At 39.6% G+C, this 23,350-nt stretch overlaps 1 protein-coding gene across 20 annotated transcripts in view; it reads left to right on the top strand.

Moving 5' to 3' along the window:
* The window catches only part of DENND1A (DENN domain containing 1A), a 501,269-nt gene that overhangs the window by 5,688 nt on the left and 472,231 nt on the right, over window positions 1-23,350 (top strand). For 3 of the 20 annotated variants that reach the window (XM_064579577.1, XM_064579578.1, XM_064579572.1), the window contains exon 1: window positions 14,815-15,025. The exons of 8 other annotated variants lie outside the window; for them this stretch is intronic. In XM_064579577.1, the coding sequence (XP_064435647.1) occupies window positions 14,938-15,025 (88 nt within the window). In that variant the 5' untranslated portion in view covers window positions 14,815-14,937. Of the gene's footprint in view, window positions 1-14,811; window positions 15,026-23,350 lie in introns of those variants that run through there. 9 more of the 20 variants (XM_064579576.1, XM_054509413.2, XM_054509414.2 and 6 more) reach the window with 7 other exon arrangements.

Raw genomic sequence — 23,350 nt, 5'->3', positions numbered from 1 at the left:
TTGTTAGGTATTTGGGTTTCCACTTTTTCACTGTTATGAATAATGTTGCTGTGAACATTTTGTGTGGACATATGTTTTCCATTTCTCTTGGGTATATACCTAGTAGTGGAATTGCTGGATCATATGATAACTCTGTTTAAGAAACCGTTAAACTATTTTCCAAAGCAATTGTACCACTTTGTGTAAAGTGGTATCTCATTGTGGTTTTGATTTGGCCCAAATGAGTCATGTAGAAAACGAAAGATCAGAGTAGACAGAGAGGTTTCTCAGAAGAGGTTGAAACTTGAACTGAAAGAAAGGTGAGACTTGATAAAGGGAGGAGGCATTCCCAGAGGGAGAACAGTGGAAGTTTTATGACTTGGGAGTGGGATAACCCCTTCTCATTGTTTTCTGGTACAGAGAAGCAGCTTTGGCTTCTGAGGATAGCTTTGCTTTAGTCTTGTTTTTGGACTGCTCATTATTAGGATCCCATTACCAAAATGCACCACAGACTTGCTTGTTTTGTGAGGCCTGTTGTGTAGCAGAGCTGACCTGTCTCCCTACTGTGGGCTGAGACCAGAAGTTGAAATGTGATGTCCTTCATCCAGGGCTCCCCCCCCCCCCCCCCCCCCGCTACTACCTATTCTCTTTCTTCTCACCACACAGTGCTTCCCTGCCAGTCCCCATGGAAGACCATACAAAGACTTGGGGTGGTGGAATGAGAGTTTTGTTGGAGACTGAGCTCCCCATTATTAGTGCTCAAAGTCAGTCACTTGAATTTTCATGACTTTTCTGGACAGTGTATTGGTGCAACGCCATCATTCTAATCCTAGCCATTGTTGTCGTGGAGGGCTTTGCACAGCACCTAGGAAGTTGAAACAGGGAAGGTAAAACCTGGAGTGTTGTAGAAAAATGTGTCTCAGGCTGTTACATCTGTGTGTAAACTCCTAGCTGGAATTCTCATTGTGGGTTGCAAAGGTTCAGCCTTTTTCCTGGCCCTAGAGGGAACTCATCTCTGGATTTACAACATCCTTCTTGCTTAAAAGGATTTTGTTGGGAAATGGAAAGATAAACAAGGAAGAAAAATAAACCAAAGAAAACAAAAGCAAAGTTGGTCTCTTTGACTTTTATTGGAATCCATACCCATTCTCTCCAAGTATTTAGGACTTGAAAAGGAGCCATATAAAGGAAGTAACAAAAGGTATGTTCAAAATATTTGACTTCCTATAGAAAAGATAGGTTATATTGCCAAAGTTCATTTGTAAATTGGTTATGGTATTTAGAATGTATTTTTTTCTTAGAGATACTGTTAATGTATAAATCCGTGGCTGTCAAAGATAATGACTTTGTAGGCAGAGGGAACTGTGTAAAAGACAGGTATGGCAGAAATACAGGACATGTGAATAAGGGCTAGAGGAGATGGAGTTGAAAAAGTAAGCTTAGCCACCGGAACATGATGCCACTGAAAGAGTTGAGCTGGGAATGTAACACGATCAGATTTGGGTTTTCAGGAAGATTACTCCAGCAGCAGCAGTATAGAACTGTGATATCTCTAGCCTGTACAAGATGAGCCACTGGGGTGTGTAAAAAATGTTAGAACTTATATTTGTTTTTATATGTCTTCAAAATACCTGTTTTTGTGGTCTTGAATGTATATTATTAGTATAGTAAGACATCCTCATAATTTAGAAATATATGTGTATCAGATGTATGTTCAAATTTTTTGAAAGGAAGGAGTGCATGGAAAAGAATTGGAGACCACTGGTTTATGGAACTGTGTTTATGCTGTAGAACATCCAGGCCTGAAGTGAGGTTTTGGTTATTGAAAGAAAAGGGACAGATTTAAGAGAGATTTTAGGTAGAATTGACAGGACTTGGCGACAAGTTACATGTAAGAGGCAAGAGAAGAATCAAAGATGACTTGCCGAGGTTAGCAAAGTTACATTATAAGTGAGTGTTTGGAAGGTGGGGGCCAGTTATGTAATGCGTTTGCTTTTCTGAGGGAAAGTGGAAAGTTCTAATTGGGAGAAGGTGTTGTAGTCTGCAATGAGAAAGGAGGAGATCTTTAAGGGCTCCATAGTGAATGTGTGTACTTCATTCGATGAGTAAGACTTAAAGTGGGCTGAGCCAAGTTACTGAAGGGAAATCCATCCATGTCGATTTAGAGAGGGGAAAAAATAAACTTTCCAACTGACTCGAGCCACAGGAAAGGTTTCAGGGATGTTTCATTGATCTCGCCTAGTCTGTTTGAATAAATAGGAGGAAGGAAACCAATCAAGAGAAAGATGCTGGTTGACTCCAAGCAAACAGTTCCTGTGCTGCAGGGTGTGAGAGGAGCTGAGGGATGTGGGCCTCGGAGACACACACAGTCCCCATCCGAGTCCCAAGTTTCTCAGCCTCAGTTTTTTTTATTTGTAGAAGGAAGCTAATAAATTCACCTGTAGGATTGTTGTGAGGATTAGAAGCGATCTTGTATTTCACCTTCGGCAGAGAAATGATTATTGAGTAAATGGCAGCTATCATTAATATTGCTAGGAGAGGATGGGCACACTTGTCTGAACCCCCTGGAGTTAACGTCACAGCAAATGTTCCATTTTATAGGTTTTTTTTTTTTTTTTTTTTTAAAGCCATAGAGAAAGTATTTGCTTCCTCTCTGTATGTTAGGAATGATGTGTTGTATAATTTATGAATTTCTTTGAAGGACTGTGATCCTCATATATGCAAAGCACTATTCCTTTTGCTGGCTGGGAGAAAAGAAGCTTAAAGTCCACTTAGGTAAGATGAGCATGTGAATAAGTAGAACAATAATATTTAACATTTGATGCTTCTCTCAAACTTTGAAAATTTTATTCAGTTCTACATAAGATTTACACCATTTATATTTATCTTTGTTTAGCTGATAGTACTATTCACTTCTGGTCTCTTTTCTTTTCTTTTTTTTTTTTTTTAAAGATTTTATTTATTAGAGAGAATGAGAGAGGGAGAGGGAATCTGAAGCTGACTCCCACATTGAGCACAGAGCCTGATGCGGGGCTCGATCCCACAACCCTGAGATCATGACCTGGGCTGAAGCCAAGAGTTGGACACTCAACTGACTGAGCCACCCAGGCATCCCCACTTCTAGTCTTTTTTTTTTTTTAAAGATTTTATTTATTTGACAGAGAGACACAGCGAGAGAGGGAACACAAGCAGGGGGAGTAGGAGAGGGAAAGCAGGCTTCCCGCGGAGCAGGGAGCCGGATGCGGGGCTCGATCCCAGGACCCTGGGATCATGACCTGAGCCGAAGGCAGACGCTTAATGACTGAGCCACCCAGGCGCCCCCCCCCCCCCCCACTTCTGGTCTTTTTAATCTTTCTTTTTCCTGGGTGCTTAAAATTATTCTTAAAACTTTTTTAAAGGAAATTTTAAACATCTACAAAAGCAGAGAGAATAGTACAGTGAACCCTCAAATGGCCATTACTGTTAAAACACTTATTAATGTATGGCTTATTTAGTTCCATTTATAGGTAACTGACTATAACTCCTCCTGTCCTCCAGACCTGGATTATTTTGAAGCGAATCCCAACTGTCCTATCTCATTGGTTTTTTTTGTTTGTTCGTTTTGTTTTTGTTTTGTTTTTAGAGAGAGGGAGAGGGAAAATCTTAAACATTGCAGAGCCCGCCATGGGGCTCCATCACATGACCCTGAGATCATGTCCTGAGCTGAAACCGAGTCAGTTGCTCAACTGACTACACCACCCAAGAGTCCCTGTCCTATCTTATTCTTAAATATTTCTGTATGTGTCTCTAAAAGATAGTCCTTCTTTTTAAAAACATAACAATGACATCACACCTAAAAAAAAAAAAAAATTCCTTTGTATCATCAAATATCTGTTCAGTGTTCAAAGTTTTCTAGTTATATATATTTTTATTGTTGATTTGTTTAAATCGAGTAAGGTCATACTTTGCAGTTGGTTGATAAGTATCTTGTCTTTTTTCCCCTTTGCAATTTATTTATTGAAGAAGCGTGTTATTTGTTCTATGTAGTTTACGTTGCATCCTGTTTAATATGTCCTGTCCCCTTTATTTCCTACAAATTGGTAGTTAGGTTTAGTTACTTGATCAGACTCAAGTTCATTTTCTTGACAAGAATACTTAAAATGTGGTGATAGGTACTTCCATCAGGAGGCACATTATGGGGGTGCCTGGGTGGCTCAGTCGTTAAGCATCTGCCTTCGGCTCAGTTCATGATCCCAGAGCCCTGGGTTTGAGCCCCGCATTGGGCTCCCTGCTCAGCGGGAAGCCTGCTTCTCCCTCTCACACTCCCCCTGCTTGTGTTCCCTCTCCCCCTGTCTCTCTCTCTCTGTCAAATAAATAGGATCTTGAAAAAAAACAACAAACACATTATGTCTGATTATCTCTTTTTGGTCTATTAATTTATTAGGGGCCGTAAAATGGTGATTTTTTGCATCTATCATTTCTTCATATTAGCTATAATACTTCTATATAGAAAAACTTCCCCCTATCGTCTGTTTGGTTACCCTGAGGTACAGTTCATCTAGGGAAAGTAGGATAATTATTTTCAAACTGAGTTTGCTGGTGTTCGAAAGGTGACTGTTTTTTTTTTTTCCCCAAGTGTCACTTAAACACAGATTTAAACCTGTTTACTATATTTGAGTTACTGTAGTTCTCACTGATGTTTAATTTGTCCTATCTTTGTTTAGTGACAGCTTCTTCATGTTAGCTTCTAGAATCCTTGACAGGATCCCGGTAGCTTTTAATAGCTCCCCTGCCTTTTGGTAGGACAAGATGTTCTGAGCTTATCATCTATTTTTCCTGCTCCAGACCTGTATTCCCCCGTTTCTCTAAGGAGCCTTGCTTCCATTTGGTGGGAAGTGGTATTAGAGATTATAGTTTGGGTTTTGGGACTCTTTTTGTTTCATTTTTTTGCTATGAGGTCAGCCGTTATTCTAGGCTTTTCCAGGGGTCAGCACTAGGAAGTACGTGTGTGTGTGTGTGTGTGTGTGTGTGTTAAACTGTTCATACTGATATTTCCAATTCAAGATTATAGCATTTTTATTTAACCTCATCACCCTTGTATCTGAATCTCCTATCGCTCATACCAAAAGTGCTGATTTCCAGTGAACACCAGCATAAATACTTGTGCTTTATCCCACAACACCCACACAACTCAGCAGCAATACCAGCAATAGGATTACTGAAAACAGGTCGGTTTTGTGTGGTTTTTTTTTTTTTTTAATTTGGCAGGGTTTTTTTGTTTTTTTTTTTTAGATTATATCCCACTAGGAAGGTCTATTCAAGTTACTGTTTCAGAACCATTAGAAATAGTTTTTTTTTTTTTTCCTTTTAATCTTTTGGGATTGCATTTTAAAAATAATTTTGTTTTGTAATCACATAAAATATTTATATGGTTTCAAAGCCAAATCTACAATCTACAAAAGAGGTGTATAATATGCAAAAGAGGTATATTCAGAGAAGTTTAACTTCTGTCCCTCTCTCATTACTCTGTTCCTTTCCTCCTTCATAGGTAATTTTTTAAAATGTGCATTTGTCATTTCATTAAAAAAAATAAAGGTAAATGCATATGTATATTCACATTTTCTACCACCAGCCCCTCAGGTAAATGGTAGCATTCTGAATGCACTTTTCTCTCCTTCCCTTTTCTTTCTTTCTTTTTTTTTTTTTTTTTTTAAAGATTTTATTTATTTATTTGACCGAGAGAGACAGAGTGAGAGCAGGAACACAAGCAGGGGGAGTGGGAGAGGGAGAAGCAGGCTTCCCGCTGAGCTGGGAGCCCGATGTGGGGCTCGATCCCAGGACCCTGGGATCATGACCCGAGCCGAAGGCAGACGCTTAACGACTGAGCCACCCAGGCGCCCCTCTCTCCTTCCCTTTTCTCATCTTATACCTTCTAAAGAGGTCACTTCTAGCAGCGTCTAGGGATCATCCTCATTTCTCTGTAAGGACAGCATAGTACTCCATTGGATGGATGGATTATGGGTTATTCAGCCAATCTTACACTGATGGCCACTTAGACTGCTTCCAGTGTTGTTGTTACAAATGGTGCTGTAATGAATATTCTTATGCACGTGCCTTTCTGTATTTTTACCATTATACCATTGGGATAGATTTTTAGAAGTGGAATTGCTGGATCAGAGAGTAAATTTATATGTAATTTTGTTAAATAGTGTCCGATTCCCCTCCACAGGGGTTGTGCCAGTTCATATTCCCACATGTGAGAGTGCCTGTTTACCTTACAGCTTCAACAATGGAATGTGTTTGTCAAACTTTAAAAATTATTTTAATCCAAGTTATAATGCACATGGTAAAATAGTTTGTAAGCGTTCATGATGGAGAGCATTGATTCTGTACTCTATCCCCCCAGAACCTGTATTAACAGTTTTACTTCTAGTTCTTCTGTTGGTTAACCCATAACCCCTAGGTAAATGTCACTTAATTTAACCTTAGGCAGTATTTGTTGACTCCCTGAAGTGAAAGATGATGAGTACCTTTATAGTAATTCTCTTTTCCTCTTCCAGGGCTTTACATATTTATATTATTTCTATTTTTAAAAAAAAAGATTTATTAGAACACAGGGAGGAGGGGCAGAGGGTGAGGGAGAAGCAGGCTCCCCACTGAGCAGGGAGCCTGATTCGGGGCTCCATCCCAGGACCCTGGGATCATGACCTGAGCCGAAGGCAGACGCTTAACTGAGCCACCCAGGCGCCGCTATTATTTCTAATTCCTATACTGGTTTTATTTTGACATCGTTACTTAACCCTTTTTATTCCATTAACTTTCAACAGTGTCTTTCTCATATTTCTTCACTCTCTAAAGGAAGGATACCTGTTGTTTCTAGTTTCTCTAGGCTGTACTTTTACTTTCATATGGTTATTTTAGTTCTGATCCATGGCCAGAACCAAGTCTTTTATTTATCCTTAGGTTAAGTCTAAAAATTAAATGTTGTTATGAGTATTTAAATACTATTCAACATAGGCCAGGTAGGGTGCTGGAATAACCTTTTCTTTTTGGTGCATTGCCATCCCATTTGAAGGAGGACATTCTTTTTTTTTTTTTTTTTAAAGATTTTATTTATTAATTTGAGAGAGAGAATGAGATATACCATGAGAGTGGGGAGGGGGTCAGGGGGAGAAGCAGACTCCCTGCTGAGCAGAGAGCCCGATGTGGGACTCAATCCCAGGACTCCAGGATCATGACCTGAGCCGAAGGCAGTCGCTTAACCAACTGAGCCACCCAGGCGCCCGAAGGAGGACATTCTTAACATTGGGGTCATATAAACTTTTTTTCTTATAATCCATCCAGAATTTAAAATTATCCTCTATATGCTAATATATAGATTAGTTTTGTCTTTATTTGCACAAAAATACAGGGGGACACCCACCCTGTATAGATAGCAGCCCAGGGTGTCACAAGAGTCCTTCTCATGTAGGCAGACAGAAGCCTCTACTTTGCAGCCTTTGTGGGGGCTGGGGCACTTTTGGGAGCATGAGTCTCGGCTTTGACTTTGACATTGTTGGTAGCCTCAGACCAGAGCCTGGTGCCCTGGCAGTGTTGTAATAAGCATGTGTCTCAAAAAAAAAGGGGCGGGGGCATGTCTCTCAAACTTGAGACTGATGCCTTTCAGGACCTTGAATTTGACAAAGGCCTCGATGGTCTTAATTTATTTTATTGGTCTGCATTTTCTTTAGATCCTTCTTGTGTTTCTTTTTTTTTTTTTTTTTTAAGATTTATTTATTTATTTGAGAGAGCGAGAATGAGAGAGAGAGTACATGAGAGGGGGGAGGGTTAGAGGGAGAAGCAGGCTCCTCACCGAGCAGGGAGCCCAATGTGGGACTCGATCCTGGGACTCCAGGATCATGACCTGAGCCGAAGGCAGTCGCTTAACCAACTGAGCCACCCAGGCGCCCCCCTTCTTGTGTTTCTTGACAAAGTTTAAAGTTCTTAGGAATTGAGATTCTACCTCCTTAACCTCTCTTTATGATTAGGGCTTACTGATACCATTCTATGCCATTTTGGAACTGATTATGTGTGGTGTGGTTCTTGGACTTGGCCATGTCTGCATTGCTGCCTGCAGTTCAGAAAGTGCTTGAGACTGGAAAAGAAAGAGCTATGTCTGGATTTTGATTTTTAAAAATAGTCTCATTTTTCCCTTCTCCCTGAATTTCTAATCCGTTTTCCCCTCTTGCATTGTTTGCTTTATCATATCCTTAATTTTTTCCAAACTTAAAATCATAGTTGCAGTCTTGAAGCTCTTTTTTTTCTTCTTGAGGGCTTCTTCCTACCTTCCTGTTCTGATCTGTGCAAAGTTAGCTACAGTGTTGTAATCCTGGAATGTCCCTTCACCACGCTCCTATTTCATTATTTCCTGGCCCCTGTGTTATTTTGTTTCATTTGCCAGAGTACATATTCAAGTTCTTATAGGGGACAACCACAGCAGTGGACTTGCAGAAAGGGTGCATTTGAGTTTTTGCGTGTCTGAAAAATGTCTGCTTTCACACACCTGATTGATAATTTGTATGGTGCTAGAGTTCTAGGCTAAAAAAAATTGCCCCCAGAACTTTGAAGAAAGTTTCCTACTGTCTTTAGCTGGCTTCCTCTGACACTGCTTCAGAAGAGGAAGGGAATACTTTGCCCTTTACTGCCAATTGGGGTATATGTGTAGGTTCCCTGTTCAGGCTTCCTTAACACCAGGGTGGGAAATTCTCTTTTACTAGGTGGTGGGTGGGAGTTCTGATTCTCTGAAGAGGCCTCCACTGATACCTTTCTGGCTGTGTAGAGTAGTGCTTTTTTTTTTTTTTTTAAAGATTTATTTATTTTAGAGTGCATGCGTGCGTGCCCGTGAGTGGAGGGGAGGGGGTGAGGGAGAGAGGGAATCTTCAAGCAGACTCCCTGCTGAGCACAGAGCCCAATGTGGAGCTTGATCCAGGACCCTGCGATCATGACCTGAGCTGAAATCAAGAGTTAGCTGCCTAACTGACTGAGCCACCCAGGTGCCCCTAGAGCAGTACCTTTTTTGCTGCTCTCACCACGGCTTCAGTTACTGCCACAGGAGAGTGGAAGTCCGGGTTCTCCACATTCTCCACTGAAACCACATCGAGGGGGTCCTCGTTACTGCTGGGGATGATGAAAGTCCCAGCCCTCTACTTGACTTTCTTTCATTACAGCCTAGCCAAGGTAGAAATTTGGTTTCTTCCCTGCTTGTCCTTTGCTGGCTTGAGTGGATGTGAGACCACACAGGTTTTTCTGTGGTGTTTGGCTGACTTTTGGTGGGTTTTTTTCCCCCTAAGTTTTCTGACTTGTCAGGCTGTCCCTTTTCTGGCGCTTTGACTGAGTTTTGTTGGAGATTTTTTTGGTCTGCATCAATTGGTATTTATGGGTTGCCAGCTTTCGTCATGAATGGAGGTTGAATTTTATCAAATGCCTTTTCTACATCTATTGAGATGATATGATTTTTCCCATTTGTTAATGTAAGTGACATTTATTTTCTTTTTCTTTCTTTTTTTTTTTTTAAGATTTTATTTATTTATTTGAGACAGAGAGAATGAGAGAGACAGCACACGAGAGGGGGGAGGGTCAGAGGGAGAAGCAGGCTCCCTGCCAAGCAGGGAGCCCGACGCGGGACTCGATCCGGGACTCCAGGATCATGACCTGAGCCGAAGGCAGTCGCTTAACCAACTGAGCCACCCAGGCGCCTGTGACATTTATTTTCAAATGTTAAACTAACTTTGCATCCCTGGGATAAACCCATTTGGTCATGATATTATCCTTTTTATACATTGCTGGATTCAGTTTCCTGATACTTATTTTATGGTCACATCTATATTCATAGAAGATTTTGGCTGTAATTCTCCTTTCTTGTAATGTTCTTGTCAGATTTTGGTGTTAAGGTCATGCTGGCCTCATAAAAAGGAAAGAGGATTGTATTTAAAAAAAAAACAGAAGTGGTGTGGTTTTTAGTATAAGAAGTTATCAGTCATTGCAGCTTTTTGGATGAACATTGAATTTAGGAAAATTAAGTTTTACTCATAAGCAATGGGAATAGGGAAATGCTTATCTGTGTTTTCCTATAATAGGGGATAGGTAACCCCTCCCTGCACCCCCACCCCATTATATACACATATTTATTTTACTTATTTTGGCTGAATAATCCCATGTCAAATTAAGGCCATCATGATGTTTTTTATCTGTTAGTGTTTTAGTGCATATTTTCTTTTTTTTTTTTTAAAGATTTTATTTATTTATTTGACACACAGAGAGAAAGCACAAGTAGGCAGAGAGGCAGGCAGAGAGAGAGGCAGAAGCAGGCTCTCCACTGAGCAGGGAGCCCGATGCGGGACTCGATCCCGGCACTCCAGGATCATGACCTGAGCCGAAGGCAGTCACTTAACCAACTGAGCCACCCAGGCGCCCTAGTGCATATTTTCTAAGAACAACCATATTCTGTATATATGATGAGGATACTTTTATCACCATCAAGAAATTTCACATTCATACTAACATTATCTAATAAACAATCCATATTTAAATTTTCCCAGTTGTTCCAATAATGTCCTTGACAGCTGTTTGTTTTTGAGCCTGGGTCCAATTAGGGATCATATGTTGCCTTTAGTTGTCATGTCTCTTGTTCTCTTTTATCTGGAAAAGTTCTTCTGCACCCCCCCCCCATTTTGGCTCTGATACTGACTTTTTATTTATTTTATTTTTAAAGATTTTATTTATGTGACAGAGAGAAACACAGTGAGAGAGGGAACACAAGCAAGGGGAGTGGGAGAGGGAGAAACAGGCTTCCCGCTGAGCAGGCAGCCCGATGTGGGGCTCGATCCCAGGACCCTGGGATCATGACCTGAGCCGAAGGCAGACGCTTAACGACTGAGCCACCCAGGCGTCCCTGATACTGACTTTTTAAAGCATCCAGACCAGTTGTTTTATAGAATGTCCCACATTTAGAATTTGTCTAATTATTTCCTCATGCTAAAGTTCATGTTTAAACATTTTGGCAACAATACCATAGTTAATGTGTCTAATGCCATGCATTTTTTTCTCCTTGGAGTTATTCTTTTTTCTTCCATCCTTTTTTTTTTTTTTTTTTTTTAAGGCTCTTATTTGTTGTCTTTCTTACCCTCTTGTAGCTTTCTGTTCCTGTTTTGTAAAAGTCATGTTTTTTTCCTGTTCTGTTTAAGGATACCAGTTTCCTGAAACATTTCTTAATCATTTTCAGAGATATATTCTTCTAAGAGATGATGTTCCCTTTCCTCCATTTGCAGTATTTTTAAAAGATCTTTTATTTTCTGTATGCCCTTGAGCAAGGTGAGCTCTATCTAGATTTGTTTGCCATAAGCGGGGTGAATGGGTTACCATGGGCACTGTTCTTTGGGTCCTAGGTGGCTGTCAGGTCCCCTTCTCAGAACTTGTATCTGAAGAACTGGTTCATATTCACTGTTCCAGTTGAATTCCTAGTGACTAGCAGGCATTTGTGCTACTGAGGTAAAATATTATTCCCTCACTGCCTGATACTCTCTGATTCTGAACTAATGACCTAGAAACTAAAATTCTGAGTATACTCCGTTAGAGTTGTTCTTGCCTCTGTTCTCACTGTACTTTTTGTGTGTAATTATTATAACCAATATAACTCATTTTAAAAGTAATTAAAAAAAAAAGTAATTCAAGAGATTAAGTGGCTCTCCCTACCTATTAAAAGTGTGTGTATGATCCATGAGTGTAACCAAGATTGAAGGGCACAATGACTGAAGGTGGTAGACCAATTGACCTATTGTAATAGAAGAGAGGTAATGAGAATTGATATTTGGATATTTCCTTTTGGTTTGCATCACAATGTCTTTTAAGAGTCCAGCTATCAGTGAGAGTTGTTAAGAAGTAGGTATCAGAAGATTAGAAAGTCTTCACAACCAGATAGATGATGACTCTGTGTAGCCTGAGTGACAGAGAAAAAGGTGGAAGAGCTAAAAAAAAAAAAAAAAAAAAAAAAAAGAAATTGAAATTTTCTGGGTATGATTTTTCATTGGTTTGATTTGGGTTCTATTGAGTGTGAGTTTACTATCCATGGGGAGCTCTCCAGTGACAGCTGAAATTTTGGACTTGAAGGTCATTGGAGAGGTGGGAGCTAAAGATAGAGTTTGGGAGTCAATTACAGAGTGGTGAATAGTGAGAACTAAAGACATGTCATGAACCCTAAGTAGGCAGATTGAGGGCAGGAAGGAAAGATGTTGGAGACCTCTCACCTCCTAAATCCAAACATCAAGTCCTTTTGATTCATGTGTCTGCCTCCTCCTCCACTGCTGTCCTCTTGGTCCGGGTCACCATACTCTGAGCATAATGCCTGTAATTCCTCCTGACTGGGTTCTTTACCACTCCCGTTTCTCTCCAATCCCATCTCTACAGTATCCAGAGTGAGTCTTCCAAAGGGCAGATCTGATCAGGTCAGTTCACTCTTACTGTTCTTGTTCTTCCCATGGTCTACGAACTTCATGAAGTCAGGTACTGTAAAAGACTTGTTCACTATTAAGCCTTGAGTGACTTGCACAGTATGAGGCACATAGTAGGTACTCCGCTAATACATACTGAATAATTAAATGAATGTTTAATACAGTGTAGAAGTTTGGTGTTGATTGGGTTTCATCTTAAAAGTGTATAATCAGTAAGTAGTCTTTTCATATATTTAACTCCACTATTTGTGATTGTTCCAAATAACTGATGACCCCCAAATCATGTGGCTTTGGCAGATCCCCTTTGGGATTATAAATACTTATATTTATTTTTCTGAGGCTAATGTTTTTATGCTTTATTCCCGGAGTAAATACTGATAATCAGAGAACGTCCAGAATGTGCTGGTTTAACTGGAGGGTGCAGCCTGGATGTGCCTCACTTGTGGTGACTATAATATAAAGTCTTTTATTTTTATACCGATCACTGAAAGTTGTTTCTACTACCCAGAGGATGGGCAGTCACAGCCTGGAATTAAAAAGGAAGAAATTGATAGAGTGTTCTGATGGCCTACTTCTTAATTTTTTCTCTGGCAAATTGGTGTCACCTTTCCCACCTTGGTCTGACTTCCTCATTGGAAAAGTTTCATATTGCATAGGAAGAACAGTTTAGTAGGAATATGAGTTGCATATTATTAGCTCGGTGGTGCTAAAACATGTTCAGGTGATAAAGTACCTAAAAGTCATGATACTGTGTGCAATACTCTGAAATATTTATATATTAAATGTCAAGCTACATTCCCCCCCCCAAATCAGATACTATTTTATATTATATTTTAGAATAGATGGAATAGAAGTGAGAAAGGTTTAAGAAAAACTTATGGTAGGAAAACTTAGATTACATTATTTTTTCATGCAAATTGGGAAGTGGCCATTTTTGGCACTTCAGTCTAGTTCCTAAACCTGCAATATTTTAAGTAGCATAGCTGGAGAACTATTAAATTAATATTAATCTTCATGGAGGAGAGAAAAGGAACTAAAGTGAAAGGTGACAATATCAAGGTTTTCAATTTGGGAGCATCAAAACCTCATGGATGCCACAACTAGGAAGAGAGCATAGAGATTTGGAAATCATTGGCATGGATGAAGAAGATGAAGCTATGAGAGTTGTTTGCAGGCTGGATATAGCAAAGCACAGTTCAAGATTTGAACTTGGAAAGAAGAGACCTAGATAAGCAGTGTAGAATGCTGTGGGGATTCAGTAGAAATGGGAATCCAGAGAAGACGATTTGGTTTAACAGTGAGTTGTGGATGTCCTTTGAGAAAATGGTCGCAGTATGATATGCATTAATTCATTCATGCAAGGCAGAAATGTAGGCATTCTCTTCAATATCTCCCATATTACTTGTCCCTTCAGTATTATGATGAAGTGCTGTCAAATTTACCTTCCTAAGTAGGACACAAAAGTGAAACTATACAAGAGTGATGGATGCATTAGACTTTATCAAAGTGAAAATCTTTTGCTCATCCAAAGACACTCTAGGGAACTGACAAGTCACTGAGTTCTGAAAACTCAATTTATAAACTCTTACAACTCAATAAGAAACTAATAAAAATGGGCAAAAGATTTGAATACTTTATCAAAGAAGATATACAGATGGCAAATAAACTTATGAAAAGATGCTTAGCATCATTAGTCATTGGCAAAATGCAAATTAAAATTACCTTGGGAAAGCCCTGACACATCAGTAGAATGGCTAAAATTAAAAAGACTTACATTATGAAGTGTTAGTAAGAATGTGGAGCACCTGGCACCCTAATGCTTTGCTGATAGACTCAGAGATGGGCCTTGGTGTTTGGAACCAACTTTATGGGGTCATTTTCCTGAGCTTCCCTCCTTCTGTTATCTCCCCAGTTCCCTGGGGCTCCCTGTTCTGCTGGCCAAAAAACTGGGGCTTTATCCTGTTCTGCTGTGTACCTCCCACAACTACATCTGTAGTCCAGACCTAGCAGTGGGAGGACACAGAGGAAAAGTAAGTAATTGGGATTTGCCCCATTCTCTTAGGGTTACCCTACTGGTTGGAAAGGAAGGTTCTTTACTCACTGCTTTAGGTATCTGTAGATCCTCCTGCTTTCCCATTCCTTGAGCCTGAACTAGAGTGCTTTTCCTGGAACTCTGTCTATGCTGTTGCTGACTTCCAGTTTTTGTGCTGTTTTATGCCCATGCTGAGTGATACCAGAGGAAAGAAAATGGTAAATGTATGGTTTATCACTGATTTGGTGAAATTTTGAATTCTAGTCTTCTACCCCAATCTATCTACTATTGTTTACCTTTTTTGATTCCTCACATAGGTGCTCCATGAATTCTACCCTGGTTGTATAGATATATTTTATAGCTGTGAGAGACAAGGTGGAGTATGCCTACTGTATTTTACTTGGAACCAGAACTTCGGATTTCTTTTTATTTATCCTGCTCTGCATTCATCGGACTCCTTGAATGTGTGAATATGTATCTGTTGTCAGTTTTGGAAAATTTTCAGCTCTTTTCATACCAAGAACTAAGGTGAAGATGGGAATCCAAAAAGGTAAATAGAGCCTTAAAACCAGCTTGGGTTGTGCCCCATTCTCTTTACCTCTTCTGGAATATTGATTCGTTTTAGAATTTTTGGGTCTATTTTTGTCTTTTACTTTTTTATAATTTCTGTCTCTAAACACTGTTCTGTATAATTTCTGTAAGTTCACTGATTCAATTTGGTTGTATCTCTAATTCAGTTGGTTTTGACCTTTCTGCTCTTAGCCAATCATGGAGTTATTTTTTTCCTTATTTTGAGAAATACTTTGTTCTTTTTCAATTTTGCTTGATCATGTCATAGTTTTACTCTTTACTCATTTTTAATCCTTTTATTTCTTTAAGTTTATTGAACATTCCATGTCCTGTCTCTCATAATTCCAGTATCTGAAGTCTTCAAAAGTCTGATTCTGCCATCTTTTATTTCTGAGGTCCTTATTTATGGGCATTGTTTCCTGGAGGGTTCTAATTTTTGCCCATGAACTATTTCTTGGAACTGTATGTGTGTGTGTTTAGGCCAAGGTTGAAGTGAATTTTTCTAGAGAAGATTTACATATTTTTTGTTAGTGTTCTGTGGCCACTTTCAGTTTGTGACCACTTCAACTTGCATTCCTGGGTTGAAGTTTTTGACCATTCAGTAGCAATCCCTTGTGAGGACCAGCTGTGGTTGAACTTGCAGGAAGATAGCCAAGTTTTGAAAGTAATTGTTTTCATTATAGTTTTGAGATGTGTATGTGTGTGGATGGGCTTCTGTCTTGATCACCTTTGTAGTCCCAGTTTAAATTATGAAGGAGGAGCGTATATTATACTTTCTATCTCAGGCTGGATGTTACTTCTGCCTTGTATTCCTTGGGCCCCATTTAATTGGGAGAAGAATCTTCCATTGGGCAATGTAAATGCCTTCAAGGGGAAAGCTAGTTTTTGTATTTTGCTTTTTACCTTGCTGGGTTCCTAGCTTCATTCAGTTCTTCATCTGAATCTTCCTTATTTCCTTCCAAGCTTGTCAGTGTATTTATTTGAAAAGATAAAAACATCCATTATTTATGATTGTTTTCAGTAGAGGATCAGAAGTATACTTAGCTTGTCATATTGCCAGAAATGGAATTCGCAGCTGCAGTTTTTCCAAGTTTCAACCTGATTTAGTTACTATTCTTCAGACTTTACATGAACACTTACACCTCTCTATTTTTTTTCCCTATCCCCCTACCCCCCTCCCCTCTAGAACCCTCAGTTTGTTTCTCAGAGTCCATAGTCTCTCATGGTTTGTCTCCCCTTCTGATTCCCCCACCCTTCATTTTTCCCTCCCTACTATCTTCTTCTTCTTTTTTTTTTTTTTAACATATAATGTATTATTTGTTTCAGAGGTACAGGTCTGTGATTCAACAGTCCTACACAATTCACAGTGCTCACCATAGCCCACACCTTCCCCGATGTCCATCACCCAGCCACCCCATCCCTCCTACCCCCCACCACTCCAGCAACTCTGTTTGTTTCCTGAGATTAAGAATTCCTCGTATCAGTGAGATCATATGATACATGTCTTTCTCTGATTGACTTACTTCGCTTAGCATAATACCCTGTAGGTCCATCCACGTCGTTGCAAATGGCAAGATTTCGTTTTTTGTTTTGTTGATGGCTGCATAATATTCCATTGTATATATATACTACATCTTCTTTATCCATTCATCTGTTGATGGACATCTTGGCTCTTTCCATAGTTTGGCTATTGTGGACATTGCTGCTATAAACATTGGGGTGCATGTACCCCTTCGGATCACATTTGTATCTTTGGGGTAAATACCCAGTAGTGCAATTGCTGGGTCATATGGTAGCTCTATTTTCAACTTTTTGAGGAACCTCCATACTGTTTTCCAGGGTGTCTGCACCAGCTTGCATTCCCACCAACAGTGTAGGAGGGTTCCCCTTTCTCCGCATCCCCGCCAACATCTGTCGTTTCCTGACTTGTTAATTTTAGCCATTCTGACTGGTGTGAGCACCTCTGTATTTTTATCAGGCCGTTTCCCCTGCTTAAAATCTCCTGTCCTCCCACCTAGCCAAATCCTGTTCATTCTGCAATGTTCACTTCAAGTTCTTCCTCTTCGAGAGAAGCATCACAGAGTACCCTAGCTCAGTAGTTCCCAAATGTTTGGAATGTTTGCACCAATAAAATTTTAAAAACAAGTTTTGTGGAACCACAAAGAAATGATTATCTCCCATCATCATTATTTTTGAAGAGAAACTACCTTTTTACAGCAAAGAGCAGGAAGAACATGTCAGATTAAGGACAGTTTTAAAAATTGAATTAAATACTTCTATATGGAAAACACATTGCACTGTCCCTTGTTCTTCCCCTCATTTTGCTATTGACTGTGAAGAGCCTCATTGTAGACTGTCCATCAGGTAATTAGACCCATGGCCTTTGGCCCGATGAGGTCTTCAACTTGCAAGCCCACAGCATTTTGTTTGACCAATTATGCGGCACCTAGTCTTGTATTTCCTCATGGCAGCTCAAGTTTGACTGTTTACCTTTACATTTTTATTATGTTTTATCTCCTTGACTAGGTTGTAAGCCTTTATATGTATGTATTTAGATTACTCATAAATATGTGTTGAATGAGTTAAATTTAGATGCCTCTGATGATAGTTGAAACCTAAAAGTATTTATAGAGCACACATTTGAGTATATCACAGCTTTGAATGTTGTTTATTTCTTGAGGAAAAAGAAGTTTTAATATGAATCTTGAGTCTCTTATTCATCTCACTTCTCCTCAGGGAAATTTATTCAATTAACAAACTTACTGAGTGCTTGTTAAAAGCCAGGCCTTTTGTTAGAGGCTGAGAATACAAAGGTGAAGTGAAACAAGGTTCCAGTCTAGTGAGTAATATGTACATATAAGTAGAAAGCATGGAATAGCTCCTGGGAAGCCTTATAGGAGAGCTTTGAAACAAGTCTTGTGACAATGTAGAGAGAGCAACTGAATTTTATAAGGGAGTCAGAGAGGCCTCTAGAGAGGAGGGGGCATTTGTTCATTTATTCATTGATTCAGCAAATATCTCCAGTGCCTACTATTTGCCAAGCACTGTTGTAGATGCATCTTGAATGAATATGATGTTTGGTGATAGAGCACATTTTAGGAAAGAAATTGTGGTCAAGAACATAACCTTTTGAAGTCACAACAGACCTGGGTTTGAGTTCATACACTACTACTTACTAGATCTTGTTCTTGGGGCAAGCTATTTAAGTTCTACAAGACTAGTAAGATCTGCAAACACTCCCTTAGCTCACAGGATTGTCACGTAGATAAAATGAGGTCTGGTATATAACATGCTCAGCACAGTTCCCAGACCTTCTGAATTAGCTCAATAAATGGTAAATATACATATGATTGAGGCCTGATGAGAAGGTCAATGTGACTGTAATGTGGGAGGTCTGTGTTATGTGTTGGTAGCTGGTGGTGGCAGAAGCTGAAGGGTCTAGCTGAGGCTCAGTTGCAAACAACCTTGCTTGCCATACTAATTAGTATCTTTATTTCTGAATGCATTTGGGAGTCTTGGAGATTCAGGTTATATTTTTTGTCTATTTTCTAAACTGTTATGTCATGTAGAGCTTAGCATAGTAGTCTGGAGCATGGACTTTGGAACCAAAATGCCTGGGTTCTGGTCCCATCTTCATTTCCTAAATGTGTGAGCTCAGACAAGTAGTTCAACTGTCTGTACCTTAGTTTCTTCACTGGTGAACTGGATATTAAACATACCTATCTTACATGTTTGTTTTATTTGCGTATATGCTTTTTGAGACCCCCCTTTTTTAAAGGTGTGGAACCCTGTGTCAGAGAAGCCTTATTTAAAATTTAGACATAAAACAGTAAAAGTAGGGGCACCTGGGTGGCTCAGTCGTTAAGCATCTCCCTTCGGCTCAGATCATGATCCCAGGGTCCTGGGATCAAGCCCCGCATTGGGCTCCCTGCTCTGCAGGAAACCTGCTTCTCCCTCTCCCACTCCCCCTGCTTGTGTTCCCTCTCTCGCTGTCTCTCTCTCTGTCAAATAAATAAATAAAATCTTAAAAACAAAAACAAAACAGTAAAAGTAGGGGTGCCTGGGTGGCTCAGTAGGTTGAGCATCTGAGTCTTGGTTTCGGCTCAGGTCATGATCTCGGATTCACTGGATCAAGCCCAGAGTGGGGCTCCCTGCTAGGCTCCTGCTGCTCACATGCATGCAGGCTATCTCTCTCAAACAGATAAATCTTAAAAAACAAACAACAGTAGGAGTAGATCTGTGTGATGGGTCTCTTTCATTTCTCTTCCCTTTCCCGTAAGGCCTCTGATACACCTCTGCTCTGCGCTGAGAACTACTGCCCTAGAAAAGTGAATGTTAGGGCGCCTGGGTGCCTCAGTCAGTTAAGCATCCAACTCTTGATTTCTGATCAGGTCATGATCTCAGTGTTGTAAGATCCAGCCCGACATCAGGCTCCCTGCTCAGCGGGGAGTCTGCATCTCTCCCTCTCCTTCTACCCCTCCCATCTTAAAATAAATAAATCTTAAGTGAAAGACATTCCCTTTTTTTTTTTTTTTTTTTTTTAGTATTTGTCGAATTGATATTCAGGACAAAGAACATTTAGAAGTTGGGAAATTAGCATTTGTATTAGTCTAAATCAATGTGTATATATATTTTTAAAGGTTTACTTATTTTAGAGTGTGTGCTTGTAGGGGGAGGGGGAGAAGAAGAGAATCCTTCAAGCAGACTCCCTGCCGAGGTAGGAGCTGATGTGGGGCTCAATCCTGTGACCCATGACCCATGAGATCAGGACCTGAGCTGAAACCAAGAGTCAGAGGCTCAACCAACTGAGCCAACCAGGCACCCCTAAATCAATATTTTGATATAAAAATCATGAACTTTCATATTAACTAAAATATAACTTTGTATTTTGCAAAAAAAGAAAAAAAAGATTTTGCAAATCTTCTTGATTTAGAATACTAGAGCTACAAGATGTCAGAACTGGAAGAGATCTTTCTTAGTGATCTGTTCATAGATAGGGAAATTGGATCCTACGGAGGAAGGTCTTTAAAGCTGTGCTACAGCCAGACCCCACGTGCTCCTGTTTTAGACCTCCTGGCGCTCATTGCTTGTTCCAAAATGCCTAGCTAGTTCATTGCCAGAACCAGGGCAAGCAGATAGTTTTCACCATTCTAGGACTCCTCCTCCTTACACGTCTTGCTATTTTACAGTATGTATTCTTGGCTTTAATGTTGACTTTGCTCTGAAGCATTACTTGGTGAGTCTATGCATTGTTTTTTGTTGCTCCGGTTGGTCTTGGAGTTTTCGAAGAGTAAGGGCCTGGACTTGGGCTGATTAGGTATTCCAAGATGCCTTTCCTTATATTGATAAGTTTTAATGTCTGATTAATTACCATCTATCTGTAAATACAGAGAATAGGTAAACTATGAAAAAATAAAAGATGTTCTAAATTAAAAATGGGTATTATTTACCTGGGTGAGTAAGCAGACCCACCATAGCTGAAAATCATTAGGAAAATTAAAGTTGTTTTCCTCTCTGTTAATGCTCTTTATATTAAGGAAATGGCAGACATTTGAACGGGTGTCCATGACTGGTCACACAGAGCCTGCACACTTCCGAACACTCACTCAGGAGCTAATAAAGTACCATAATTAGGCCCTCAAAGCACTCCCACAACCTTTAGGCTCTTCTAGTCAGGGACCACACAGACTCTTGCATTGGATTTTCTGTCTCCCTCGTTCTTTCCGTTTTAAGACTGTTATTTAAGTGGGTCCCTAAACCTGGCTGGCTATGCACCAGAATCACCTGGGGAACTTAAAAAAATTTTTTTGGGACCCCACTCTAGACCCTCTGAACCAGAACCTCTGGGACCTGGGAATCTGTTTTCAAAAAGGTTCCTTGGGTGATTTTGTTGACCTAGTGCATGGACCTAAGTTCTGTAACAAGTCGCGTAACTAATGCCAGCTCTGAGTCAGTTCTGAATGATTCTTAGCAGAGAGAATCTGACTCAACTTGTTTTTAATCCTGGTCCCTTTATGTTCTCAGGGAATATTCCTGTACTTTGCTTCTTAGTGATGGATGAATTATAGCAGTTTTCAAGCCATGTTCCCGTAGAACTTTGGTGTTCCATGAATTGCTGTTAAAATTGAATGATGGTTATTTTCCCATAGGTCTCTCTCTCTCTCTCTCACACGTGTAAATGGACAGAATATTTCCATTTTAAGTAAAAATTTCCTTTTTTGAACAGATATTCTTAATTTTGATATAATTAAACTCATCAGTTTTTCACATTATGGGTTGTGCTTTTTAAAAGTTTATTATTTTGGGGTGCCTGGGTGGCTCAGTAGTTAAGCATCTGCCTTCGGCTGGGGTCATAATCCCAGGGTTCTGGGGTCGAGCCCCGCATCGGGCTCCCTGCTCAGCGGGAAGCCTGCTTTTCCCTCTTCCACTCCCCCTGCTTGTGTTCCCTCTCTCGCTGTGTCTCTCTCTGTCAAATAAATAAAATCTTAAAAAAATTATTTTTAGTAATCTCTACATCCCACATGGGCTCAAACTCACAACCGTGAGTTCGAGCATCACATGCTTTTCCAGCTGAGCCAGCCAGGCACCCCTGGTTTGTGTTTTTGAAGTCTCATATCCTTAGCTATCCAAATCTATGGTTTTGATTTTGAACACTGTAAGAGAAGGAGTGCGTGGAAAAAGTCCTTGAAGGAGATTAGATGAAAATGGAAGAATTGTAGATAGAAGAGAATGAAATTATCTCAATATCAATTCCAAATTCTTTTCTACATAGATGGTCATGTTGTCCCCAAATAGGAAAAAATTGATTTCTTCCTTTTCAGTCCATATGCCTTTTATTTTTCTTGCCTTACTGCCCTGGCTTAACTGTTTAGTGTAATGGCGAAGTGGTGAGGGTGGACATCCTTGCTTTATTTCTAATCCTAGAGGGAAGGTATTCAGTCTTTCACCAGTAAGTATGTTAACTCAAGTTTTTCATAGAGGTCCTTTATTAGCTTGAGGAAGATCCCCTCTATCCCTAGTTTTCTGAATTTTTATCATGAATGTGTGTTGAATTTTATGAAATGCTTCTTCTGCATCAATTGATATTATAATTTTGATTTTTCTTCTTTAGCCTATTAAGATGATATAGACTGTATTGATTTTTTTCAGTATTAAGCCAGCCTTGCATCCCTGGAATAAATTCCACTTGGTAATGGTATATCTTGTTGAATTCTGTTTACTAATATTTTGGTAAGGATTTTTGTGGTTAAAAGGATATTGATCTATTGTGTGTGTGTGTGTGTAGAATTTATATTTTTGGTACTGTCTTTGTCTGGTTTTGGTATTAGAGTAATACTTGGCCTTGTAAAATGAGTTGAAGTGTTTCATCCTCTTCTGTTTTCTGGAAGATACTGTATAGAATTGGTATTCTTTTTTTTTATTGAAATATTTTTATTTTATGTACAGTGAGTTAGCATTAGGGTAGATATCTTGGGTATCTTCAGTAGGTAGGTCTCTTGGATGACCCATTCAAGAAAGTTAATTTAATCCAACTTAATGAAGCCTGTATCCCTTGAGTACTGACGGAAACACTGGCGGCACATACTGAGGCAGTATATCCAGATCAGACCATGAGGATTTGAGCAGATGCAACAAGAACTGGCCAGATTTCCTCAGATGGCTCCAGTAGAACTGCTGGTGACCCACCTTTCCCTCTTAGATGCAACAAGGCAAAAGGTAGAATTGGTATTAATTCTTTAAATGTTTAGTAGAATTCTCTGGTGAAACCATCTGCATCTATTGAGATGATCATTTGACTTATTTAGTTCATGTAGTTACCATTTCTGATGCTCTTTATTTCTTGGTAGAGGTCCATATTTCCATCTGGCATCATTTCTTTCTGCCTGAAGGACTTCTAACATTTCTTGTAGTGCAGGTCTGCTGGTGATGAACTCTTTCAGCATTTGTAGTGTCTGAAAAATCTTTATTTTGTCTTCACTTTTGAAATAGTCTCTGGGAGTAGAATTCAAGGTTGTCAGTTTCAGTACTTAAAAGATGCTGCTGTACTGTTCACTCATTTGCCTAGTTTCTGACAAGAAATCTGTCATTCTAATCTTTGTTCCCGTGAATGTTAACATGTGTTTTTTGTTCTGCTTTTAAGATTTTCTCCTTAATACTGATTTTGAGCAATTTGATTATGGTGTGCCTTAGATTTCTTCCTGTTTCTTGTGCTTGAAGTTTGTTGAGATTTCTGGATTTGTGCATTTATTGTTTTCATCAAATTTAAAAAGTTTTTGATCATGATTTAGTCTTTCTGCCTTCTCCC

This window comes from Mirounga angustirostris, unplaced genomic scaffold (assembly GCF_029215605.1).
Source record: "Mirounga angustirostris isolate CCGP_5_RB_7025 unplaced genomic scaffold, mMirAng1.0.hap1 SCAF_15, whole genome shotgun sequence".
In the NCBI taxonomy this organism is placed as follows: Eukaryota; Metazoa; Chordata; class Mammalia; order Carnivora; family Phocidae; genus Mirounga; species Mirounga angustirostris.
Note: the sequence above shows the minus strand (reverse complement) of the source record. Positions and strands in the feature narration are given on the sequence as shown.